Source organism: Scyliorhinus torazame, chromosome 14, assembly GCF_047496885.1.
Source record: "Scyliorhinus torazame isolate Kashiwa2021f chromosome 14, sScyTor2.1, whole genome shotgun sequence".
NCBI lineage: Eukaryota > Metazoa > Chordata > Chondrichthyes > Carcharhiniformes > Scyliorhinidae > Scyliorhinus > Scyliorhinus torazame.
In genome coordinates, this window is record NC_092720.1 from 135,490,043 (window position 1) to 135,515,693 (window position 25,651).

General features: G+C 47.9%; 1 protein-coding gene across 1 annotated transcript in view; it reads right to left on the minus strand.

The window, feature by feature from the left end:
- Positions 1-25,651, minus strand: part of LOC140390065 (peroxynitrite isomerase THAP4-like) — a 263,983-nt gene that overhangs the window by 27,056 nt on the left and 211,276 nt on the right. The window contains exons 4-5 of the mRNA XM_072474935.1: positions 24,943-25,052; positions 635-738 (exon numbers count right to left, since the gene is read on the minus strand). Coding sequence (XP_072331036.1) covers positions 635-738; positions 24,943-25,052 — 214 coding nt within the window. The remainder of the gene's footprint in view (positions 1-634; positions 739-24,942; positions 25,053-25,651) is intronic.

Sequence of the window (25,651 nt, forward strand, 5' to 3'; positions counted from 1 at the left end):
TTCACAACCTCAAAACATCCCAAAGTACTTCACAGTCAATGAGGTGTAGCCACTGTTTTAACAATTTCTGAAGAACAAAGTCTCCAAAACAGCAATGAGATAAATGACATAAGCTTGGTGTTTTTTTTAAAATGATGTTGTTGAGGGATAAATACTGGCCAGTGTGCTAAGAGGAGTGCTAATTCACAGGTCAATGAACGACTGCCCTGAGCTGAGGCAGGGGTGGAATCAGGTAATGTTACAGAGGTAGAAATAAGCAGTATTAGTTATGGCACAGATATGTAGTCGGAAGCTCATTGCCAGAGTCAAATACACCACCAAGTTTGCAAACACTTCAACTACAAGGAAGAGGGTGGAGTTGGTGGATCCTTACAGCCAGCAGATGAAAAGCTATTCACCTTTTCAATCTAGTCTGGTTTCCAGTGTGAGTTCATTGAGGGAGAGGACAGCCTGCTAACCGAGTGTAACACTTAAATTAGTCAAAATAATTTTTATCAATAGCATTGCTACCCAACTGCCAGTACAAGAGTAAAGAGTGTTAATATGGGAGAAGGCGAGAGTAAAGCACAGCAGGGTAATAAGACCTTTGGTGCAGTAAAGGGAATGGATCCAGGGGCTGGAAGTCCATGCTTACCTGCTGGACATGAGGCTCTTTCGCAAAGGACATCCGAGCTACAGACTGAGAAGCTAATGTCAGCTCCTGATCTTTCACTTCTCCTTCTTCAATTTCCACAATACCTTGGGTCAGAACAAAAATATCCATTTTAAAAACAATGTTAACATCAAAATTGCCTGACTAAAGGCATCAAAAAACCTTAACAGTAGTTGGACGACAAAACACAATGTGCGTTCGAAAATCTGGGGTTGGATTTTCCAGTCCCCTGGCTGCGTGTTTCTCTGCGGCGCACCGTTCCCTGGTAGTGGGATTCTCTCCTCCCGCCGCTTGTTAATGGGATTTCTGATTGAAGCGCCCCCCCCCCGGGAAACCTGCGGGCAGGGCTGCACTGCCAGTGGGGAGAGAGAAACCCAATGGCCGGAGAATTCCGGCCCTGATCTGCTTGTGGGCATTGCATTAACAAGATGCCTCTCTGCTGCTCAGTACAATTCCGGAGAAAGAAACACTTTACGATTAACATTTGAATAATTAGAACAACATTCAACATGTGATTATGGAGAAACATAACGCAGAATATTTTCACAAGATACACTAACAAGCAGAGCTCACATCAACCTGTTCTGGTTATATTGCATGAGGGGCAGAAATCTGAACTGGAGCAATAATTTTAGTGATTCAGACAGCCCTCTTTATGTCTAGTTTTCCTCATTCCTTGAATGCAGTTAGTTGTACCATATTTGAATAGGTTGTCATCCAAAACAACCGTGAGGGATGTAGAGAGAGAAATGGAGAACACTGTGAAATCATCCCTTTAAAAGGCACTTTACATTACAACAATGCAGCCAAAGGCAAATATGTAGTGTATTCACCATCCTCTAAATTCAAATATATATATACTTTTATGTTGCCCATTCTTAATTTCCCTTGAACTAAGAGAGGGGTACAAGGCTATTTCTGACGGCAGTTAATAGTCAACCACATTACTGTGGATCTGGAGTCACATGTGTACCAGGCCAGCTAAAGGAGTTTAGTGAACCAGATGGGGTTTTACAACAATCAGCAATAGTTGTCATGGTCACCACCACTGCGACCAGCTTCATGTTTCATTTTGAAAAATTAACTGAAGTAAAATTCCACCAGCTGCTGGAGAGGGATTTGAACCCATGTCCCCGGAGCAACATAACCCAGGCCTTTGGATTACGAGCCCAAGTATATCACCACTATGCCACTGTTTCCCCTGTTAAAGACCCAAACTATCTTGTAATCGTAGCAGAATGTTCCAATGCATAGTTGGAACAATGACCTTCTGGCCCGTTTTGTGTTGTGACTTGAGATCAGAACCAGTTCAGCAGCAAAATGACTTGGAGCCACCTCCTGGTATGTGCAGTTGCAAGGTACGAGAACAAAAAGGTTCTGACAATGTCTTTGCCTCCCTTCCCCACAGGCCTGCTGGAGGCTGGTTTGGAAAGCAGCCTTCTGCACACTCAGAAAAGCAGGCTCCCATTTATTGAATCTGCCTTTAAAAGGGCTACATGAGGGGATAGGGACAATCCACTCCACACACACACACTGTTCTCTTGTAGTCCAAATTTATATAAAAATATCTCTAGTTTCTAGCACCATGGAAAACTTTCTCCCTAGAATACAGTTCAGTTATTTTCAAAGCTTTCGGCTGTAGAAGAATGGGAGGCACTCTTATTAAATTAATGATTATTAAATCATAAGGTCCTGATGGGGGCGTGACATTGAGTATTCTGGAAGGATGTTTCCGCTTGTGTGGGAATCTGAAACGAGGAATCTATGAATTGATGGAAGACTCATAGATTTAAACAAGCTTCTAGACCACTGAGCTCATCCCTCAGGGATTCCAATCTACACTGTCGGCATCCACCCACAACCAGAGTTCCTCTAACCTCTTCAATTCCATCAAGTATTAGATCATATTACTTGATAGAACCATCGCTACGGAGTAGAGGTTCTGGGTACAAAGGTCACTATCAACTTGAAGCTGTGAAACAAGCTAAAATGCAGTATTGTGGAAGCCCTGCATTCTCACAAGTGTCTTTTTAGAATGACGCATTAAATTAAGGCGCATCTGTCTGCTCAAGTACCTGGCAGTATCAGGGGCAACTTGCATTTATATAGCACCTTAAACTTAGAAAATGGCCCACGGTGTTTCACAGAGACATGACAAAATCAAGACAATGGAGCCATATATTAAGAGGTTGACCAAAATCTGGGAGGAAGAGATACGTTTTAAAAGGGTTTACAGGAGAGAATTCGAGAGTGGGGCCCTGGCAGATGGGCAAAGGTGGGGGGAGATGGAGAAAATGAGGTTAAAGCAAAATAAAGGAAGTTACAAAGAGAAGGTGCAGTGAGGATAAGAATTTAAATACATTGATAAGCATTTTAATTTTCATTGGTGTATCAGGACCCAGTGTAAGTCAATAAGGACAGCAATGAGATGCACTTCCTTTGAGATAGGCGTTTTGGGTAAGCTGATGAATATGGAGGGTGGAAAATGGTTGGCCAGCAAAGTATTAGGCTATGAACAATATCAACCGGTAGGGGGAATCAGGATTGGGGGGGGGGGGGCATGAGGGACAGAAAGAGAGAGATCTTCTGAATAAATGCTGTGATATGGAGATGCCGGCGCTGGACTGGGGTGAGCACAGTAAGAAGTCTTACAACACAAGGTTAAAATCCAACAGGTTTGTTTCAAATCACTAGCTTTCGGAGCACAGCTCCTTCCTTCTTTATCTGTTGGTGTGGCAGCGGGGAAGGGGAATGATCCATGGGGAAATATGCTCTCATTTATACTGGATATGGGGATGTTTATGCTTGGGCGTAAAATCCAAGGTCAAATAACCTGTGATTCAGAATAGGTGAGGCATGAAGAATGATTACTCGAGGAGATACAAGCAAGTTGATGGCACCTGCAAATTGTGCAAGAATCAGCACCTTCAGGGGAGAAAACTGAATATTGGCTGATTTTCTGATGAGAAACTTTCAGAACTCAACCTTTGGTTTCGTATAGTTAATATAAAGAGAGGTGTGTTGGTTCCTTTTGCTATGATCAAGGTAAACGTCAGTGAGGAGACTAAGCTTAGTTTTTAACACACAGCTTACCTCTTTGTCAGCAGAGGATATATACAGAGTAAAGCTCTCTCTGCATTGTCTCAATTCCATGGGTTAGACACAGCACTCACTATACTACTTCATGGATACTCCTGAACCTTAACCTCAGAAGTGCTCCCTCAGACTTGACATTCTAGTCCCCTCAATGGCCCCTTTAGAGGACGGCACGGTAGCACGGTGGTTAGCACTGCTGCGTCACATACCGAGGACCGGGTTCGATCCCGACCGCAGGTCACTGTCCATGTGGAATTTGCACATTCTCCCCATGTCTGTGTGGGTCTCACCCCCACAATCCAAAGATGTGCAGGGTAGGTGGATTGGCCACGCTTATTTGTCCCTGAATTGGAAAAGAAATTAATTGGGTACTTTCTAGAAGAAAAATAATGGCCACTTTAAATGAACTGCCAATTTAGTGTCCATCTATGCAGATCAAGGAGCACGTCCAAGATTACTCCAAGACCATTAAAATAATGACCTTTCCAGGCAGAGAGACTTTTTATGTCTCAAGTCAGGGCTGGACGTGAATTCCAAAGTGAATTTAAATATACAATACTTATGTGAAATTATAGTGCAGCATTCCAGAATGTTAGTGAGGAAAATAAGTCAGAGTAAAAGTAACTAGTATGAAAGTTCATAATTCTCTTTGATCCTCACAACGTTAAGACCTCATATTGAGGTTCTGTGAAATGTAGATGGTGCAAAGCGTTGGCAAATGACAAGAATTTCTGTGATATGTGTAAGCAGGGTGTGTGCACACTAAACATAAATCCTTTCCTAAAATAAATAATTCATTTCTGGCTGAATGGCTGCATCTTATATTTTGTTTATCACAATTCCTTTGAGACAGAGGTTATTCTGCCTTTTAGTCTTGACATCAAAGTTGAAGCAAAAAGCAGAGTATTAAAAGCACTGTAAATGGATACACCAAGAAAGACTTTGGGCTGGATTCTCACAAAATGGGACTCTGTCCCCACGCCAGCGTAAAAACGGTGGTGTTTTACTCCAGAAATTCCTTCTAAAAAGTTGAATGAATTCAATGCCCTGCAGGGGGCTAGCAGGGACCCGGAATGAACCTTGCAGCTTTTGCTGCGGATACATAAGAACCTAGGAGGAGTAGGCCATCTGGCCCCTCGAGCCTGCTCCGCCATTCAATGAGATCATGGCTGATCTTTTGTGGACCCAGCTCCACTTTCCGGCCCGAACACCATAACCCTTAATCCCATTATTCTTCAAAAGACTGTCTACCTTTATCTTAAAGACATTTAATGAAGGAGCCTCTACTGCTTCACTGGGTAAGGAATTCCATAGATTCACAACCCTTTGGGTGAAGCAGTTCCTCCTAAACCCAGTCCTAAATCTACTTCCCCTTATTTTGAGGCTATGCCCCCTAGTTCTGCTTTCACCCGCCAGTGGAAAAAACCTGCCCGCATCTGTCCTATCTATTCCCTTCATAATTTCATATGTTTCTATAAGATCCCCCCTCATCCTTCTAAATTCCAACGAGTACAGTCCCAGTCTACTCAACCTCTCCTCGTAATCCAACCCCTTCAGCTCTGGGATTAACCTAGTGAATCTCCTCGGCACACCCTCCAGCGCCAGTACGTCCTTTCTCAGGTAAGAAGACCAAAACTGAACACAATACTCCAGGTGTGGCCTCACTAACACCTTATACAATTGCAGCATAACCTCCCTAGTCTTAAACTCCATCCCTCTAGCAATGAAGGACAAAATTCCATTTGCCTTATTAATCACCTGTTGCACCTGTAAACCAACTTTTTGCGACTCATGCACGAGCACACCCAGGTCTCTCTGCACAGCAGCATGTTTTAATATTTTATCATTTAAATAATAATCCCTTTTGCTGTCATTCCTACCAAAATGGATAACCTCACATTTGTCAACATTGTATTCCATCTGCCCATTCACTTAGCCTATCCAAATCCCTCTGCAGACTTCCAGTATCCTCTGCACTTTTTGCTTTACCACTCATCTTAGTGTCGCCTGCAAACCTGGACACATTGCCCTTGGTCCCCAACTCCAAATCATGTTAGTGTCGTCTGCAAACTTGGACACATTGCCCTTGGTCCCCAACTCCAAATCATTTATGTAAATTGTGAACAACTGTGGGCCCAACACTGATCCCTGAGGAACACCATTAGCTACTGATTGCCAACCAGAGAAACACCCATTAATCCCCACGCTTTGCTTTCTATTAATTAACCAATCCTCTATCCATGCTACTACTTTACCCTTAATGCCATGCATCTTTATCTTATGCAGCAACCTTTTGTGTGGCACCTTGTCAAAGGCTTTCTGGAAATCCAGATATACCACATCCATTGGCTCCCCGTTATCTACCGTACTGGTAATGTCCTCAAAAAATTCCACTAAATTAGTTAGGCACGACCTGCCCTTTATGAACCCATGATGCGTCTGCCCAATGGGACAATTTCCATCCAGATGCCTCGCTATTTCTTCCTTGATGATAGATTCCAGCATCTTCCCTACTACCGAAGTTAAGCTCACTGGCCTATAATTACCCACTTTCTGCCTTCCTCCTTTTTTAAACAGTGGTGTCACGTTTGCTAATTTCCAATCCGCCGGGACCACCCCAGAGTCTCGTGAATTTTGGTAAATTATCACTGACTGGTGCATTTGCAATTTCCCTAGCCATCTCTTTCAGCACTCTGGGATGCATTCCATCAGGGCCAGGAGACTTGTCTACCTTTAGCCCCATTAGCTTGCCCATCACTACCTCCTTAGTGATAACAATCCTCTCAAGGTCCTCACCTGTCATAGCCTCATTTCTATCAGTCACTGGCATGTTATTTGTGTCTTCCACTGTGAAGACCGACCCAAAAAACCTGTTCACTTCCTCAGCCATTTCCTCATCTCCCATTATTAAATCTCCCTTCTCATCCTCTAAAGGACCAATATTTACCTTAGCCACTCTTTTTTGTTTTATATATTTGTAGAAACTTTTACTATCTGTTTTTATATTCTGAGCAAGTTTACTCTCATAATCTATCTTACTCCTTTTATAGCTTTTTTAGTAGCTTTCTGTTGCCCCCTAAAGATTTCCCAGTCCTCTAGTCTCCCACTAATCTTTGCCGCTTTGTATGCTTTTTCCTTCAATTTGATACTCTCCCTTATTTCCTTAGATATCCACGGTCGATTTTCCCTCTTTCTACCGTCCTTCCTTTCTGTTGGTATAAACCTTTGCTGAGCACTGTGAAAAATCACTTGGAATGTTCTCCACTGTTCCTCAACTGTTTCACCATAAAGTCTTTGCTCCCAGTTTACCTCAGCTAGTTCTTCTCTCATCCCATTGTAATCTCCTTTGTTCAAGCACAGAACACTAGTTTTTGATTTTACCTTCTTACCCTCCATCTGTATTTTAAATTCCACCATATTGTGATCGCTCCTTCCGAGAGGATCCCTAACTATGAGATCATGAATCAATCCTGTCTCATTACACAGGACCAGATCTAGGACCGCTTGTTCCCTCGTAGGTTCCATTACATACTGTTCTAGGAAACTACCGCGGATAAATTCTATAAAATCCTCCTCAAGGCTGCCTTGACCGACCTGGTTTAACCAATCGACATGTAGATTAAAATCCCCCATGATAACTGCTGTACCATTTCTACATGCATCCGTTATTTCTTTGTTTATTGCCTGCCCCACCATAATGTTACTATTTGGTGGCCTATAGACTACTCCTATCAGTGACTTTTTTGCCTTACTATTCCTAATTTCCACCCAAATGGATTCAACCTTATCCTCCATAGCACCGATGTCATCCCTTACTATTGCCCGGGTGTCATCGTTAAATAACAGAGCTACAGCACCTCCCTTACCATCCACTCTGTCCTTCCGAATAGTTTGATACCCTTGGATATTTGACTCCCAGTCGTGACCATCCTTTAACCATGTTTCAGTAATGGCCACTAAATCATAGTCATTCACGATAATTTGTGCTATCAACTCATTTACCTTATTCCGAATACTACGAGCATTCAGGTAAAGTACACTTATGTTGGCTTTTTTACCTCTGTTTTGAATCTTAACACCTCGATCAGTAACCTCTCCTAAGTTATATTTCCTCTTAACTTTTCTCCTAATTTTCCTTGTCGTTGAACCCATATCTTCATGTAACAACCTGCCGCGTCGCTTACCATTAATGTTTTTACTTCCTGTTTTATTCCTTTTAGTATTACTGGTCCTATTCACCGAGCTCCCCTCAGTCACTGTACCTTGTACTGTCGCCCTTTTTGATTTTTGACTATGGCTACTCTGCCTTACACTTTCCCCCTTACTGCCTTTTGTTTCTGTCCTTGTTTTACTACCTTCCAACTTCCTGCATCGGTTCCCATCCCCCTGCCACATTAGTTTAAACCCTCCCCAATAGCTCTAGCAAACACCCCCCCAGGACATCGGTTCCAGTCCTGCCCAGGTGCAGACCATCCGGTTTATACTGGTCCCACCTCCCCCAGAACCGGTTCCAATGTCCCAGGAATTTGAATCCCTCCCTCTTATACCATCTCTTGAGCCACGCATTCATCCTATCTATCCTGACATTCCTACTCTGACTAGCACATGGCACTGGTAGCAATCCTGAGATTACTACCTTTGAGGTCCTACTTTTTAGTTTAACTCCTAGCTCCCCGAATTCAGCTTGTAGGACCTCATCCCGTTTTTTACCTATATCGTTGGTGCCTATGTGCACCACGACAGCTGGCTGTTCACCCTCCCCCTCCAGAATGTCCTGCAGCCGCTCCGTGACATCTGTGACCCTTGCACCAGGGAGGCAACATACCATCCTGGAGTCTCGATTGCATCCACAGAACCGCCTGTCTATTCCCCTTACGATTGAGTCCCCTATCACTGTAGCCCTGCCATTCTTCTTCCTGCCCAGCTGCGCAGCAGAGCCAGCCACGGTGCCATGAATCTGGCTGCTGCTGTCTTCCCCTGGTGAGCCATCTCCCTCAACAGTATCCAAAGCGGTATATCTGTTTTGCAGGGAGATGACAGCAGGGGCCACCTGCACTGCCTTCCGACTCTTGCTGTCTTTTGGTCACCCATTTTCCATCTCCCTCAGTACCTTTCACCTGCAGTGTGACCAACTCGCTAAACGTGCTATCCACGACCCATACCTCCGGTTTGGAGTCCGGGCATGCGGCCGAACCGTGCTCCATGGTGGATTCGGACTGCGGAGCCAGACAAAAAAAATAAACCCCCCTCCCGATCGGCCGCATGCCCGAGCATTTAACCCCGCACATTTAATCGCCGGCCGCCCACAATGCCCCCGCTGGTCCCCGATTCTCCCGCCCCCAACCAGGGTGGCCGCGGACTGAGTCCGCAGCCACCATGCCAGCATCCCGACCGGCAATAGGGGGTTAGTTCCACACCGTCGGGAACTCGGCCGGTCGGGAGTGGAGGTTTGCTGGCCGGACCTCTGGCAATGGGCCCCTGGCCACGCACCGTAGTCCGCGGCGACACCGATTTTCGGTGCTCAGAGAATTGCCAGACCGGCGCCGGGCTCGATTACGGCATCAAAATGGATCCTGCACCTTGGTGCCGGCCACGATTACGGCATCGGGCTACGGAGAATCCAGCCCGTTATCATTGTCATAATTGCACAAGAGGCCTTCAGCCCATCGCATCCATGTTGCCTCTATAGAGCAATCTAGTCAGCTACATTCGTTTGCTCTATTCCTATGGCCCTGAAAATGTATTTCTCTCAAGTGCCCATGAAATTCTCTCATGAAATCATTGAACATCAGTTTCCACCATCCTCGCAGGCATCTCTTGCCCCAAACCTTAAATTTGTATCCCCTAGACCTTGTACGATCAGCTCATGGGAAGAGCTTTTGTCTACCTCATCTAAACTTGTCAATCTGTATCAAAGGGTGAGCACAGTAAGAAGTCTTACAACACCAGGTTAAAGTCCAACAGGTTTGTTTCAAACACGAGCTTTCGGAGCACTGCTCCTTCCTCAGGTGAATGAAGAGGTAGATTCCAGAAACATATATATAGACAAATTCAAAGATGCAAGGCAATGCGAGCATTTGCAGTTAATTAAGTGTTTACAGATCCAGAGACAGGGGTAACCCTCAGACGCTGCAGGAAAGGATGTCCCGAAGCGTGGTACATTGGCGAGACCATGCAGACGCTGCGACAACGAATGAACGGACATCGTGCGACAATCACCAGGCAGGAATGCTCCCTTCCAGTCGGGGAACACTTCAGCAGTCAAGGGCATTCAGCCTCTGATCTCCGGGTAAGCGTTCTCCAAGGCGGCCTTCAGGACGCGCGACAACGCAGAATCACCGAGCAGAAACTTATAGCCAAGTTCCGCATACGGGTACGGCCTCAACCGGGACCTTAGATTCATGTCGCATTACATTCACCCCCCACCATTTGGCCTGGGCTAGCGAAATCCTACCAACTGTCCTGGCTTGAGACAATTCACACCTCTTTAACCTGGGGTTGCCCCTAAGTCTGGATCTGTAAACACTTAATTAACTGCAAATGCTCGCATTCTAAGCATTGCCTTGCATCTTTCAACTTGTCTATTTCTATGTTTCAGGAATCTACCTCTTTATTCGCCTGAGGAAGGAGCAGTGCTCCGAAAGCTAGTGTTTGAAACAAACCTGTTGGACTTTAACCTGGTGTTGTAAGACTTCTTACTGTGCTCACCCCAGTCCAACGCCGGCATCATGTATCAAAGGGTGGCATGGTGGCACTGTTGTTTCACAGCGCCAGGGTCCCAGGTTCGATTCCCGGCTTGGGTCACTGTCTGGGGGAAGTCTGCACATTCTCTCTGTATCTGCATGGGTTTCTTCCGGGAGTTCCGGTTTCCACCCACAAGTCCCGAAAGATGTGCTTGTTAGGTGAATTGGACATTCTGAATTCTCCCTCTGTGTACCCGAACAGGCACCGGAGTGTGGCGACTAGGGGCTTTTCACAGTAACTTCCCTCTCGAAAAGGTATACTGCTTTGGATACTGTTTGGGGGAATAGCCTATCAGGGGAAAACAGCAGCAGCCAGAGCAGTGGCACCACGGCTGGCTCTGATGTTCAGCAGGGAGGGTCAAAGCGCAGAAGAGCATTAGTCATAGGGGACTCTATAGTCAGGGGCACAGATAGGCGCTTCTGTGGATGTGAAAGAGACTCCATGATGGTATGTTGCCTCCCTGGTGCCAGGATGTCTCAGAATGGGTAGCGGGCATCCTGAAGGGCGAGGGCAAACAGGCAGAGGTCGTTGTACATATTGGTACTAACGACATAGGCAGAAGGGGCATGAGGTCCTGCAGCAGGTGTTCAGGGAGCTAGGCAGAAAGTTAAAAGACAGGACCTCGAGCGTTATATTCTCGGGATTACTCCCTGTGCCACGTGCCAGTGAGGCTAGAAATAGGAAGATAGAGCAGCTAAACACGTGGCTAAACAGCTGGTGTAGGAGGGAGGGTTTCTGTTATCTGGACCATTGGGAGCTCTTCCGGGGCAGGTGTGACCTGTATAAGAAGGACGGGTTGCATCTAAACTGGAGAGGCATAAATATCATGGCCGCAAGTTTTGCTAGTGTCACACAGGAGGGTTTAAACTAGTATGGCAAGGGGTGGGTACTGGAGCAATAGGTCAGAATGTGAAAAAATTGAGGGAGAACTAGGGAATAGGGCCAGTATGGCACTGAGGAAGTGCAGACAGGGAGATGTTACTGAAAACAGCAGGACTGATGGCCTGAAGTGCATACGTTTTAATGCAAGTATAACAGGTAAGACAGATGAACTTAAGAGCTTGGATTAGTACTTGGTACTATGATGTTGTTGCCATTACAGAGACCAGGTTGAGGGAAGGACAGAATTGGCAGCTAAACATTCTAGGATTTAGATGTTTCAGGCGGGATAGAGGGGATGTAAAGGGGTGGAGGAGTTGCGCTACTGGTTAGAGAGAATATCACAGCTGTACTGCAGGAGGACACCTCAGAGGGTAGCGAGGCTATTTGGGTGGAGGTCAGGAATAGGAAGGGTGCAGTCACAATGTTGGGGGTTTACTACAGGCCAAGCAACTGCCAGCGGGAGATAGAGGAGCAGATAGGTAAACAGATTTTGGAAAAGGTAAAAGCAACAGGGTTGTTGTGATGGGAGACTTTAACTTCCCCAATATTGACTGGGACTCACTTAGTGCTAGGGGCTTGGACGGGGCAGAGTTTGTAAGGAGCATCCAGGAGGGCTTCTTAAAAAAGTATGTAGATAGTCCAACTAGGGAAGGGGCTATACTGGACCTGGTATTGGGGAATGAGCCTGGCCAGGTGTAGAAGTTTCAGTAGGGGAGCATTTTGGGAACAGTGACCACAATTCAGTCAGTTTTAAAGTGCTGGTGGACAAGGATAAGAGTGGTCCTCGGGTGAATGTGCTAAATTGGGGGAAGGCTAATTATAAAAATATTAGGCAGGAACTGAAGAACCTAGATTGGGGGCGGATGTTTGAGGGTAAATAAACATCTGACATGTGGGAGGCTTTCAAATGTCAGTTGAAAGGAATTCAGGACCGGCATGTTCTTGTGCGGAAGAAGGATAAATACGTCAAATTTCAGGAACCTTGGATAACGAGATATTGTAGGCCTCATCAAAAAGAAAAAGGAGACATTTGTCAGGGCTAGAAGACTGGGAATAGACGAAGCCTGTGTGGAATATAAGGAAAGTAGGAAGGAGCAAGGAGTCAGGAGGGCTAAAAGGGGTCACGAAAAGTCATTGGCAAATAGGGTTAAGGAAAATCCCAAGGCTTTTTACACATACATAAAAAGCAAGAGGGTAGCCAGAGAAAGGGTGGGCCCACTGAAGGACAGGCGAGGGAATCTATGTGCGGAGCCAGTGGAAATGGGCGAGGTACTGAATGAATACTTTACATCAGTATTCACCAAAGAGAAGGAATTGGTGGATGTTGAGTCTGGCGAAGGGTGTGTAGATAGCCTGGGTCACATTGAGATCCAAAAAGACGAGGTGTTGGGCGTCTTGAAAAATATTAAGGTAGATAAGCCCCCAGGGCCTGATGGGATCTACCCCAGAATACTGAAGGAGGCTACAGAGGAAATTGCTGAGACCTTGACAGAAATCTTTGGATCCTCACTGTCTTCAGGTGATGTCCCGGAAGACTGGAGGATAGCCAATGTTGTTCCTTTGTTTAAGAAGGGTAGCAAGGATAATGCAGGGAACTACAGGCCGGTGAGCCTTACGTCAGTGGTAGGTAAATTAGTGGAGAGAATTCTTTGAGACAGGATCTGCTCCCATTTGGAAGCAAATGGACGTATTAGCGAGAGGCAGCACGGTTTTGTAAAGGGGAGGTCGTGTCTCACTAACTTGATAAGAGTTTTTCAAGGAGGTCACAAAGATGATTGATGCAGGTAGGGCAGTGGATGTTGTCTATATGGACTTCAGTAAGGCCTTTGACAAGGTCCCTCATGTACAAAACGTGAAGTCACACGGGATCAGGGTTGAGCTGGCAAGATGGATATAGAACTGGCTAGGTCAGAGAAGGCAGAGTGTAGCAATGGAAGGGTGCTTTCCTGATTGGAGGGCTGCGACTAGTGGTGTTCTGCGGGGATCAGTGCTGGGACCTTTTCTGTTCGTAGTATATACAAATGATGTGGGGGAAAATGTAACTGGTCTGATTAGTAAGTTTGCAGACGACACAAAGGTTGGTGGAATTGTGGATAGCGATGAGGACTGTCAGAGGATACAGCAGGATTTAGATCGTTTGGAGACTTGGGCGGAGAGATGGCAGATGGCATTTAATCTAGACAAATGTGAGGTAATGCATTTTGGAAGGTCTAATGCAGGTAGCGAATATACAGTGAATGGTAGAACCCTCAAGAGTATTGAAAGTCAGAGAGATCTAGGTGTACAGGTCCACAGGTCTCTGAAAGGGGCAACACAGGTGGAGAAGGTAGTCAAGAAGGCATACTGCATGCTTGCCTGAATTTTCCGGGGCATTGAGTATAAAAATTGGCAAGTCATGTTGAGGAATTGAACTAAAGAAAAGAGCATTACACTGGGATGACCAGTTAGGATAGTGTAGAAGTATACCCTAATATAAGAAAGCAGAATATTAGGATAGTGCATTTATAGACATTAATTCGGGTTGCAGGGAGTGAACAAAGGGATGGGTAACTATTAGGACCGGTTCTTTGCACTTGATTGAGACCAGACTGTACAGAAAGAACTCAATTTCATCAATGTTGCAGCTGTATAGAACCTTAGTTAGACCACACTTGGAGTATAATAGTGTTCAATTCTGGTCACCACACTGCCAGAAGGATGTGGAGGCTTTAGAGATTGTGCAGAAGAGATTTACCAGGATGTTGCCTGGTATGGAGGGCATTCGCTATGAGGAGAGGTTGAATGAACTTGGTTTGTTCTCACTGGAACGACAATTTCACTGGAGGTTGAGGGGCGACCTGATAGAGGTCTACAAAATTATGAGGGGCATAGACAGAGTGGATAGTCAGAGGCTTTTTCCCAGGGTAGAGGGGTCAATTACTAGGGGGCATAGGTTTAAGGTGCGAGGGGCAAGGTTTACAGGAGATGTACGAGGCAAGTTTTTTTACACAGAGGGTAGTAGGTGCTTGTAACTCGCTGCCGGAGGAGGTGGTGGAAGCAGGGACGATAGTGACGTTTAAGGGGCATTTTGACAAATACATGAATAGGATGGGAATAGAGGGATACGGACCCCGGAAGTGCAGAAGATTTTAGTTTAGACGGACAGCATGGTCGGCACAGGCTTGGAGGGCCGAAGGGCCTGTTCCTGTGCTGTACTTTTCTTTGTTCTTTGTTCATTGCAGTGTTAATGTAAGTCTAGTTGTGACAATAAAGATTATCATTATTATAAATCTTCCTTCAAATCTCTCAATCCAAGCTTCTCCAACTTAACCTTGTAGCTAAAAATCTTATCCTGGGAACTATTCTAATAAATGTTCTCTGCACTCTCGCAAGGACTCTCACATCATTCCTAAAGTGTATTAAAGTGTCACACAAGTTCTTTTTGAAAAGGACGCTGATGACGAGACTAGCCATGATAAAACTATGGAAAAAGAAAAACCTAATCAGTACTTCTGGCTGCATTCCATTTTTGCAAATGAGTTCTTGCCGATAATGGTGATGCAATCATGCAGAAATTAGTTGTCTAATGTAAGGATACTGTTCAGAATTTATGGTCAGCAACGATAGCAGAAGGTAATTTTCTTTTTTCAGATGGACATCAAACATGCTCAACATTTCAAACCAGAAACAGATATCACTCCCAAAAGGTGACAGCTCTCACCTTTGCCCCATGCACTTGCTGTTGAAGTTTTTAAGATTCAATGTAATGTGTTAAGTGGGATAATGAGGATAAATTAGAATAATGACTACATGCGGTTATTATGGGCAGCAATAGTGAACTGAATTATGTATGGTTTTCAGCCCAGTTCAATCCAGCAGCAATTAAGGAAAATATTTGATGTTTGCTTTGGCCAGAAGACACTGAGGCAGGAGACACTGCAACATTCACACACGCTCTCCCTCCTCTCCGGCAGTCGTGTCCGGCAGTGGGCATTTTAATTTGAGATTCCGTGATGTGAACTTGTAAAATGATCCCTTAATAATCTACATAGAGACTTCCGGTTGCGGCTATGCGGAGCTAAGTCACACATTCGGCAGCTCCCGCTAAAAACAGACTTTTGGGCTCTTTTCAGAGCCCCCAACGGCATTTTTTCGACGTTTCCCGGTGTGGGAAGGAGATTGCAATAGTTCCCTGACAATGTATGGCTTGGACCAGGAGCGGGGCAACTAAAAAAGTGGTAGTGAACCCAAAGAAGGTGCGAGGGAAGATGAGCAAAATGGCGGCGGGCGGGGACCAGGCAGCGTGGATACAGTGGGTGCAAGAGGTTATCCAGCGCTGCTTCAGGAGGTTTAAAGCGGACCTGCTGGAGCCGATGAAGGCTTCTATTGACAAGCTGCTGGAGACCCAGAAGGCCCAGGGGGTGGCGATCTGCGAGGTCCGACAAAAGGTTTCCGACAACGAGGACGAGATCTTAGGCCTTGCGGTAAAGGTGGAGGCGCACGAGGCGCTCCACAAGAAATGCCAGGAACGGTTCGAGGAGAATCGGTCGAGGCGGAAGAATTTGCAGATTCTGGGCCTCCCGGAGGGGCTGGAGGGGTCGGACGTGGGGGCCTATGTGGTCACCATGCTAAACTCGCTGATGGGAGCGGGGCCCTTCCAGGGGCCCCTGGAGCTGGAAGGGGCCCATAGAGTGCTGGCAAGGAGGCCCAAGGCTAACGAGCCGCCGTGGGCGGTGCTGGTGCGGTTTCATCGGTTCGCTGATCGAGAGTGCGTGCTCAGGTGGGCCAAGAAAGAAAGGAGCAGCAGGTGGGAGAACATTGGGGCAGCACGGTAGCATTGTGGATAGCACAATTGCTTCACAGCTCCAGGGTCCCAGGTTCGATTCCGGCTTGGGTCACTGTCTGTGCGGAGTCTGCACGTCCTCCCCGTGTCTGCGTGGGTTTCCTCCGGGTGCTCCGGTTTCCTCCCACAATCCAAAGATGTGCGGGTTAGGTGAATTGGCCAATGATAAATTGCCCTTAATGTCCAAATTGCCCTTGGTGTTGGGTGAAGGTGTTGAGTTTGGGTAGGGTGCTCTTTCCAAGAGCCGGTGCAGACTCAAAGGGCCGAATGGCCTCATTCTGCACTGTAAATTCAATGATAATCTATGATTAATCTAGGACAAAGGTTCGGCACAACATCGTGGGCCGAAGGGCCTGTTCTGTGCTGTATTTTCTATGTTCTATGTTCTAAATATACCAGGACTGGAGTGCGGAGGTGGCAAAGAAGAGGGCCAGGTACAATCGGGCAAAGGCGGTGCTGCACAGAAAGGGGGTGAAGTTTGGCATGCTGCAGCCGGCGCGACTGTGGGTCACCTATAAGGACCGGCACCATTATTTTGAGTCTCCGGAGGAGGCGTGGGCCTTTGTTCAGACCGAGAAACTGGACACAAATTGAGGGTCGGGATGGGTGGTCGGGGATTGCTGTTGGGGTGTTACACTTTGAGGGGGGGTTCTTTGCTCTTATTTCTGGTTGATTCGGTGTGGGTGGTTAGGGTGGGTTGGGCACTGTTTTAGTTGGGTCTGTCGGGTGGGCTCTTGGAGGGGGGGTAAGTAAATGGAGTAGGGGTGGATGGCCGGTAGGGGAAATGGGGCCCCGCGGGGGAGGGGGAGGCCCGAGTCGGGGGTGAGGGGACTGGGCCTGTAAAAGGAGCTGCGTCAGGTGGCGGGGCCGGGCAGGTGGAAAGCGTGGGCTTTTTCCCGCGCTGAAGGCTGGAGGGGGTGGGGCCAGGGCGGGGAAGCGAGGGTTGTTTCCCGTGCTTGGGATGGAAGGGGGAGAGGAGGGTATGTCCCACAATGGGAGGAGTCGAAGGAGAGGCGGGAGTAGCCGGGGTCAGCAGGAGTCAGCTGACTTGCGGGAGTGCAATGGGGGGAGTAAAGCAGCTAGGAGGAATCCTAGCGGGGGTGGGGGGGAACTGGGTTGCTGCTGCTATGGTCAAGGGGGAGCTGGAGCGAGTAGAGGGGGTTGGGACGGGGGTCTGCCGGCGTGGGGAACGGGCCGGACGTGGGATGCGGGCGCATAGCTGGCCAAGGAGGGGTTATGGCTAGTCGGCGGGGGAGGGGGGCGGGTAGCCCCCCGATCCGGCTGATAACCTGGAATATAAGGGGACTGAACGGGCCGGTCAAACGGGCCCGGGTGTTCGCGCACCTAAAGGGGCTGAAAGCGGATGTGGTCATGCTCCAGGAGACACACCTGAAGGTGGCAGACCAGGTAAGATTGAGGAAGGGGTGGGTAGGTCAGGTGTTTCACTCAGGGTTGGATGCCAAAAATCGGGGGGGAGGGGGGGGGGGGGGGGGGGGAGAGGCCATAATGGTGGGAAAGAGGGTGTAGTTCGAGGCGTCGAGCATTGTGACAATGGCGGCAGGTACGTAATGGTAAGTGGTAAGCTGCAAGGGGAAAGGGTGGTGCTGGTCAATGTGTATGCCCTGGACTGGGACGATGCGGGTTTTATGCGGCGCATGTTGGGTCGGATCCGGGACTTGGAAGTGGGGGGCCTGATAATGGGGGGGGGGAGACGACTTTAACACGGTGTTGGATCCGGCACTGGATCACTCCAGGTCGAGGACGGGTAGGAAGCCGGCGGCGGCTAAGGTGCTGAGGGGGTTTATGGACCAGATGGGAGGGGTGGACCCTTGGAGATTTGCAAGGCCGGGGGCTAGGGAATTTTCATTCTTCTCGCATGTTCATAAGGCTTATTCCCGGATCGACTTCTTTATTATGAGTAGGGCGCTGATAGCGAGAGTAGAGGATACCGAGTACTCGGCGATGGCCATTTCGGATCACGCCCCGCATTGGGTAGACCTAGAGCTGGGGGAGGTGAGGGACCAGCGCCCGTTGTGGCGCTTGGAGGTGGGGCTGTTGGCGGACGAGGAGGTGAGTGAGCGGGTCCGAGGAAGCATAGAGAGATACCTGGAGGCCAACGATAACGGGGAGGACGGAGTGGGGATGGTATGGGAGGCGCTGAAGGCGGTGGTTAAGGGAGAGCTGATCTCCATTAGGGCCCACAAGGAGAAGAGAGAGCAGAGGGAGAGGCTGGTGGGGGAAATGGTGAGGGTAGACAGGAGGTATGCGGAGGAGGGACTGTTGAGGAAGAGGCGTAGCCTCCAGGCCGAATTCGACCTGTTGACCACCAGGAAGGCGGAGGTGCAGTGGAGGAAGGCCCAGGGGGCGATTTATGAGTATGGGGAAAAGGCACGTCGGATGCTGGCCCATCAGCTTCGGAAGCGGGATGCAGCTAGGGAGATTGGGGTGTTAAGCACAGGGGAGGGAGTGTGGTACACAGTGGGGTTGACATCAATGGGGTCTTCAGGGACTTTTATGAGGAATTGTATCGGTCTGAGCACCCACGGGAGGAGGGAGGGATGGACCGCTTTCTGGACCAAGTGAGGTTTCCGAAGGTGGAGGAGGGACTGGTAGCGGGATTGGGGGCCCCGATTGGGCTGGAGGAGCTGGCCAAAGGGATAGGGAGCATGCAGGCGGGGAAGGCACCGGGGCCGGACGGTTTCCCGGTCGAATTCTACAAGAAATATGTGGACCTGTTGGGCCCGTTGCTAGTTAGGACCTTCAATGAGGCAAGGGAGTGGGGGGGGCTTTGCCCCCGACGATGTCCCGGGCACTGATCTCCTTGATCCTGAAGCGGGACAAGGATCCCCTCCAGTGTGGGTCTTACAGGCCGATTTCGTTGTTAAATGTAGATGCCAAGTTGCTGGCGAAGGTCTTAGCCACGAGAATTGAGGATTGTGTGCCGCAGGTGATCCACGAAGACCAGACGGGATTCGTGAAGGGAAGGTAGTTGAACGCAAATGTGCGGAGGCTCCTGAACGTTATGATGCCGGCAAGGGAGGGGAGGTGGAGATAGTGGTGCCGATGGACGCGGAGAAGGCCTTCGATAGGGTAGAGTGAGGGTGCTTGTGGGAGGTGCTGAAGAGGTTCAGGTTTGGGGAGGGGTTTGCCAGATGGGTTAGGTTGTTGTATGAGATCCCGATGGCAAGTGTGCCCACGAATAAGAGGTCGGAGTACTTTTGATTGCATCGAGAGACAAGGCAGGGGTCCCCCCTGTTCTTCGCACTTGCGATTGAACCCCTGGCTATGGCACTGAGGGAGTCGAGGAACTGGAAGGGGCTGGTGCGGGGCGGGGAGGAGCATAGGGTGTCGCTCTATGCGGACGACTTGCTGCTATATGTGGTGGACCTGGTGTCCAATTCACCTAACAGCACGTACTACTGGGCCGCCAATGCGGCGATGGTGCGCAAGTGGGTGATGGAGGGGGAGGGGGCTGCATGGAAGAGGCTGGAGACGGTGTCTTGTGAGGGTACGAGTCTGGAGGCGCTGGCAACGGCGCCGCTGCCGCTCCCTCCAATGAGGTATACCACGAGCCCGGTAGTGGCGGCTACCCTCAAAATCTGGGGGCAGTGGAGGCGGCACAGGGGGGGGGGGAAGTTCGCGAGCCTGGGTGAACTGGAGGAGAAGTATGGGCTCCCCCCGGGGAACACCTTCAGATATTTACGGGTGAGGGCGTTTGCCAGGCAGCAAGTGGTGGAATTCCCGCGACTGCTGCCACGCACAGTACAGGACAGGGTGATCTCGAGGGTGGGTTGGAGTGGGGAAGATCTCGGAAACTTACCAGGTGATGCAGGAGGAGGAGGAGGCCTCGGTGGTGGAGTTGAAAGGTAAGTGGGAGGAGGAGTTGGGAGAGGAGATCGAAGAGGGGACGTGGGCAGATGCCCTAGGGAGGGTGAACTCTTCCTCTTTGTGCGCGAGGCTCAGCCTCATACAGTTTAAGGTGCTGCACAGGGCACACATGACCGGGACAAGGATGAGCCGGTTCGTTGGGGGAGAGGACAGATGTGTTAGGTGCTCAGGGAGCCCAGCAAATCACACCCATATGTTCTGGGCATGCCCAGCGCTGGAGGAATTTTGGAAGGGCGTAGCGAGGACGGTGTCGGGGGTGGTAGGATCCAGGGTCAAGCCGAGCTGGGGGCTCGCAATATTTGGGGTTGCAGGGGAGCCGGGAATGAAGGATGCGAAAGAGGCCGGTATTCTGGCCTTTGGCGTCCCTGGTAGCCCGGCGAAGGATTCTTCTTCAGTGGAGGGATGCGAGGCCCCCAAGCATGGAATCCTGGATCAACGATATGGCGGGGTTTATTAAATTGGAGAGGGTGAAATACGCCTTAAGGGGATCGGTGCAAGGGTTCTTTAGGCGGTGGCAACCGTTCTTGGACTTACTGGCAGAGCGGTAGACAATGGTATGCAGCAGCAGCAACCCGGGGAGGGGGGTTCTATTTTATTTTTGTTCATTTACCCTGGGGGATCTGAGGGGGGTATATATTTGCTATGTTTCCTTTGTGTTAACTCGGGGTGTTAATTTATTATTTATGTATAGGGGGAGGGGGGCACGGGGGTTGTTTTACTTTGTTCAGTATTTAATTCTATTGGGTTTCTTTTTCATTCTGTTGTTGATATTTTGTGAAAATTCTGATAAAAATTATTTTTAAAACTAAAATAAATAAATAAATAATCTACATTGTATAAAAATTGAAAAGAATTTGTAATAATAATAATATTCTTTATTGTCACAAGTAGGCTTCCATTAACACTGCAATGAAGTTACTGTGAAAAGCTCCGAATCGCCACATTCCGCCTCCTGTGCGGGTACATGGAGGGAGAATTCACAATGTCCAATTCACCTAACAGCACGTCTTTTGGGACTTATGGGAGAAAATCAGAGCACCCAGAGGAAACCCACGCAGACACAGGTAGAACGTGTAGACTACGCACAGACAGTGACGCAAGCTGGGAATCGAACCTGGGACCCTGGTGGTGAAGCAACATTGCTAACCACTGTGCTACCATTTGTCTTGCTCTGAAGTAGATTGAAGTAGCTAGGATGACGTTAGGAATGGTATAACAAGCTGGCTGTGTTTGACAGTTACCTTCAGATGCCTTTTTTGTTCTGGATATGGCAGCCTTTTGACTCGTGAGACGATGGTTTGCACTTGGTGGTCAACTCTGTGTTGAACATAGCCTAGTGTGGCTCAGGAGCCCCATTTTTGCATGGCAGTCTCTGCCACATTTTCTGCAAGTGAAGAAAGTGGGTTGAGAAGGTGCATGTGTCACTGGTCTCTGTTTTCTCTGGGCTCTAGTATTGGCCAGCTAATCTTTCCATTTGCTTCGCCTCTTCCAATGCCCTTCCAGATAGTCAGCATCCAGAGGACACAGCCATTGGTGACTATCCCCCAGTTGTCAGAGTCAAGGTGTGCCATCTTCACATCTCATTTGCAGGTGTCCATGTAGCAGAGGTACAGGCATCCAATGGGTCATGACCGAGTCGCCACTTCACTGTACTCACGGTCTTTGGGTGTACGGCCATCATTCAATTGATGAAAGGGGAGGAGTCAACGCAGGGGCCATTGGTTTTGCAATGAATGTATGCTGATGGTATGAGAATGCTCCAGAACCTCTGGGTTGGTAATCTTGTCCTGCCAAAAGGTGGAAGACGAGGAGTAACAGACATCTACAGACGCTGAAAGATGCCCTGTACGAACGAGATATGGAGCTCGACTCATCGATCGACAGTTCCAACGTGCCACAGCAAAAAACCGCACCGACCTCCTCAGAAGACAAACACGGGACACAACTGACAGAGTACCCTTCGTCGTCCAGTACTTCCCCGGAGCGGAGAAACTACAACATCTTCTTCGCAGCCTTCAACATGTCATCGATGAAGATGAACATCTTGCCAAGGTCATCCCCACACCCCCACTTGTCTTCAAACAACCGTGCAACCTCAAACAAACAATTGTTTGCAGCAAACTACCCAGCCTTCAGAACAGCGACCACGACACCACGCAACCCTGCCATGGCAATCTCTGCAAGACGTGCCAGATCATCGACATGGGTACTACCATTACACGTAAGAACACCACCCACCAGGTACGCGGTACATACTAGTGTGACTCGGCCAACGTTGTCTACCTCATACGCTGCAGGAAAGGATGTCCTGAAGCGTGGTACATTGGCGAGACCATGCAGACGCTGCGACAACGGATGAACAGACATCGCGCGACAATCGCCAGGCAGGAATGCTCCCTTCCAGTCGAGGAACACTTCAGCAGTCAAGGGCATTCAGCTTCTGATCTTCGGGTAAGCGTTCTCCAAGGCAGCCTTCAGGATGCGCGACCTGCAGAATCGCCGAGCGGAAACTTATAGCCAAGTTCCGCACACGGGTACGGCCTCAACCGGGACCTTAGATTCATGTCGCATTACATTCACCCCCCACCATTTGGCCTGGGCTTGCGATATCCTACCAATTGTCCTGGCTTGAGACAATTCACAGCTCTTTAACCTGTGATTACCCCTCTCTCTGGATCTGTAAAGACTTAATTACCTGCAAAGGCTCGCATTCAAAGTATCGTCTTCCATCTTTGACTTTGTCTATATATATGTTTTTGGAACCCACCTCTTCATTCACCTGAGGAAGGAGCAGTCCGAAACAAACCTGTTGGACTTTAACCTGGCGTTGTAAGACTTCTTGCTGTGCTCACCCCATTCCAACGCCGGCATCTCCACATCATGTTATCATTGAAAGAGGAGATCAAACTGAGCAACTACACAGCTTCAGCAGCCAGACAGCTGATCTGTTGGTTAGGATTCAACGCTTTCACCACCAAGACTTGGTTTCAACTCTACATGACCTTGATGATGTAACTGTCCAAGTCCCATTTCAAGATATTAGTTTCAAATGGTTAGCACTACTGCCTCACAGCGCCAGGATCCTGATTTGATTTCGGCCTCGGGTGACTGTGTGGAGTTTGAACTTCCTCCGCATATCTGCGTGGGTTTCCTCCGGGTGCTCCGGTTTCCTCCCACAGTCCAACGATGTGCAGGTTAGGCAGATTGGACATGCTAAATTGCCCCTTAGGGTAAGGTTGCAGGGTGGGCGATAGAGCTTAGGTGGGGTGGTCTTTCAAAGGGTCGGCACAGCCTTGATGGGCCGTATGGCCTCTTTCTGTACTGATTCTTTGATTCTATGAGCACATCACAAAACTGACACTTCACCGCAGTACTGAAGGAATGCTGCATTCCTAGATATGCTGTTTTTAGATGAACCAATAAACCAATACACTATCCGTTTGCTCAGGAGGATATAAATGATCCCATGCTACTATTTGAAAGACAAAAGGACAGCTCCTCTGTCCCACAATCAAAACAGATTAACTGATCACCTATTCCTTCACTGCCGCTGGGTCAAAATTCTGGAATTCCCTTGCTAATAGCACTATGGATGTACCTACACCACATTAACAACAGCGGTTCAAGATGGTGGCTCACCACCTCCTTCTCGGAGAAATTAGGGGTGGCAACAAATGCTGGTCTAGCCAGAGATGCCCACATCCCATAAAAATATATTTAAAAAAATATAATTTCTGTCCGTGAGGCCTTGTTGAGTGTAACTTGATTATCAAAGAAAACTGCACCTTTTCTTTAAAAATAACAAGAAAATCTGAAAACACCCCTGAAATGGATGGATTAACTCATTGAGAATTAGGTCATAGATCATAGCCGTAGTACAGACTCAATGTACATGTAGTTCGGTATCTTCTGAATTGATGAGTAGTATTGGGCATGTTCGTTCCTAAGCTATTGACTGGAATTAGCCCATGTGAAACTGCTCTCAGACGAGCCCAGTTCTTTTTGTGTTGGAGCTAAAGCAAAAAGTACCAGTGAGCGAGTGAAAAAGCAAAAGTGGGACAAAGAAAACGGCCAGAGAATAAGAAACACAGATCTCAGTTCAGTGAAAATATGATCTGCTTCAAGTCATTCACACAAAGGTGTTGGGTAAAACCCAAAATAACAGGCAGGTCTCAGGATGTGGCAACAGTAATCCTAGAAACTATGAGGTGAATTTTCTGCAGCACAGCAATGCAGAAGAAGGACCTAAATAAGCCACTTTGTTCGATAAAGAACTGGGTATTCTAGTTCTATAATGTGAAGCATCTCCACCTCCTTAATCTAGATCCTAGCCAGTTTGGGCCCTCATTGATTGAACTTTGGGCAAGAGGACGGAGAATCATGAATCTACCAAAGGGTTGTTAGCAATGCGTTCAGCATAGGTTGGAATCTCCTTCTAAATAACCCATTTCCTCTGACTACCACCAATCTATCTCAATTTGAACCGGATTCTTGCATCTGGGTCAAAGGCTTGGTTGTTGCCAACTTGAACATAGCAGGCTCCTGGGATACCTTCCAAATTAATGAGCATTATCGGGCATGCAGTATGTCCGTCACTCTGGGCTGTGTCCTGGTGGGGAGAGAATACACATTGAGACATGACAATTCACAGCGGTTTGGTTTGGAGATATTTGGCAGTAGATTTTCACAAGAGACTTCTGGTTCACCCAAAATATAAAGAAACAATTGCTCAATAAACAAAAGTGTAAAGAACCCTTCCTTTGCAGCAGCCAATTAAAATATAATTTATGCCCGACATGCTCTTGATACCCCTCTGCAGTACATATGTGGACACCATTTTGAGCACGTGGTACCGTACCTGTGTTTTGGGCACTGATGAATGCCACCTTGTTAGTGCCAGGCTTGATTCTCATAAAGCCACACTCTCTATGCATTGGCTTCTTGGTTTCAGGATTGAAACCATTAAATCTGTAAAATAAACAGGGAAAGTTAATCCAAGTGTGATCTGAAGGATTAACCTCCGCATATCAGTAACAATTGTTATCATGCAGCAAAGAGAAGGCCAGATTACGCGGACACAACCCAGCAAGCTCATCAGCACATCAAAATAATTCATCCTAACTACTTGATCTCCACACTCTGACACTGGAACTGGCAATAATTATTGACTTATTGTGGACAAGCAAATTCCTATTTCATGCCAAGTATTTTGTTTCAGCTCAACTTAATTTTTTTTAAAAGGACATGATATGTTTAGATCTTTGCTTACTTTCTGTGGTGCCCTTATACAGTGTGCCATTCCCAGCTAGAAGGATGAGCAGACAGCGCAACCTCACACATGACTTACCTCAGCTTGCACGAGAAGCTTTTAACAGCCTCTTCTCCGCAACAGTACAGCAAACCCTGCTGACTCATTAAGTGGTAAAAACATAGGTATAAACATAGCCGCTTTCATTTTGTGGTCTAATAGGCTGCCCCAATCATTGTCATAACATTCCTAAACCCCAAACCCACACCTGTTTGTACAAGTACTAACATAAAACAGCAATGTAGCACAGTTCTTTGAG